Source organism: Buceros rhinoceros, unplaced genomic scaffold (genome assembly GCF_000710305.1).
Source record: "Buceros rhinoceros silvestris isolate BGI_N320 unplaced genomic scaffold, ASM71030v1 scaffold27034, whole genome shotgun sequence".
Classification (NCBI taxonomy): domain Eukaryota; kingdom Metazoa; phylum Chordata; class Aves; order Bucerotiformes; family Bucerotidae; genus Buceros; species Buceros rhinoceros.
In genome coordinates, this window is record NW_010408016.1 from 1 (window position 1) to 215 (window position 215).

Sequence of the window (215 nt, forward strand, 5' to 3'; positions counted from 1 at the left end):
AAAGCCCGCGCTGTTCTGCAGGAAGAGGACGGCCGTGTTGTGCACAGCCTTGTAGTACATCTCCTCTCTGTAAGGGAAGACAAGGGGCACTCAGTGCCGCGGAACAGCGCCTCAGGGAGTCACTCAGGGCAGAAAACAGCTTTCAGCTCATCGAGTCCAGCTCCTCCCCTGGCAGGCCCACCCTGCCTCCTGCCCCTAACCAGCACCTCCACACA

The 215-nt window shown here is 60.5% G+C and overlaps 1 protein-coding gene across 1 annotated transcript in view; it reads right to left on the reverse strand.

Annotated features, from left to right (window-relative positions):
* Positions 1 to 3: 3 nt before the first annotated feature.
* Positions 4 to 215, reverse strand: part of PCIF1 (PDX1 C-terminal inhibiting factor 1) — a gene marked incomplete at its 3' end in the record, with an annotated part of 7,514 nt that continues 7,302 nt past the window's right edge. The window contains exon 14 of the mRNA XM_010134736.1: positions 4 to 67. Within this exon, the coding sequence (XP_010133038.1) occupies positions 4 to 67 (64 nt within the window). The remainder of the gene's footprint in view (positions 68 to 215) is intronic.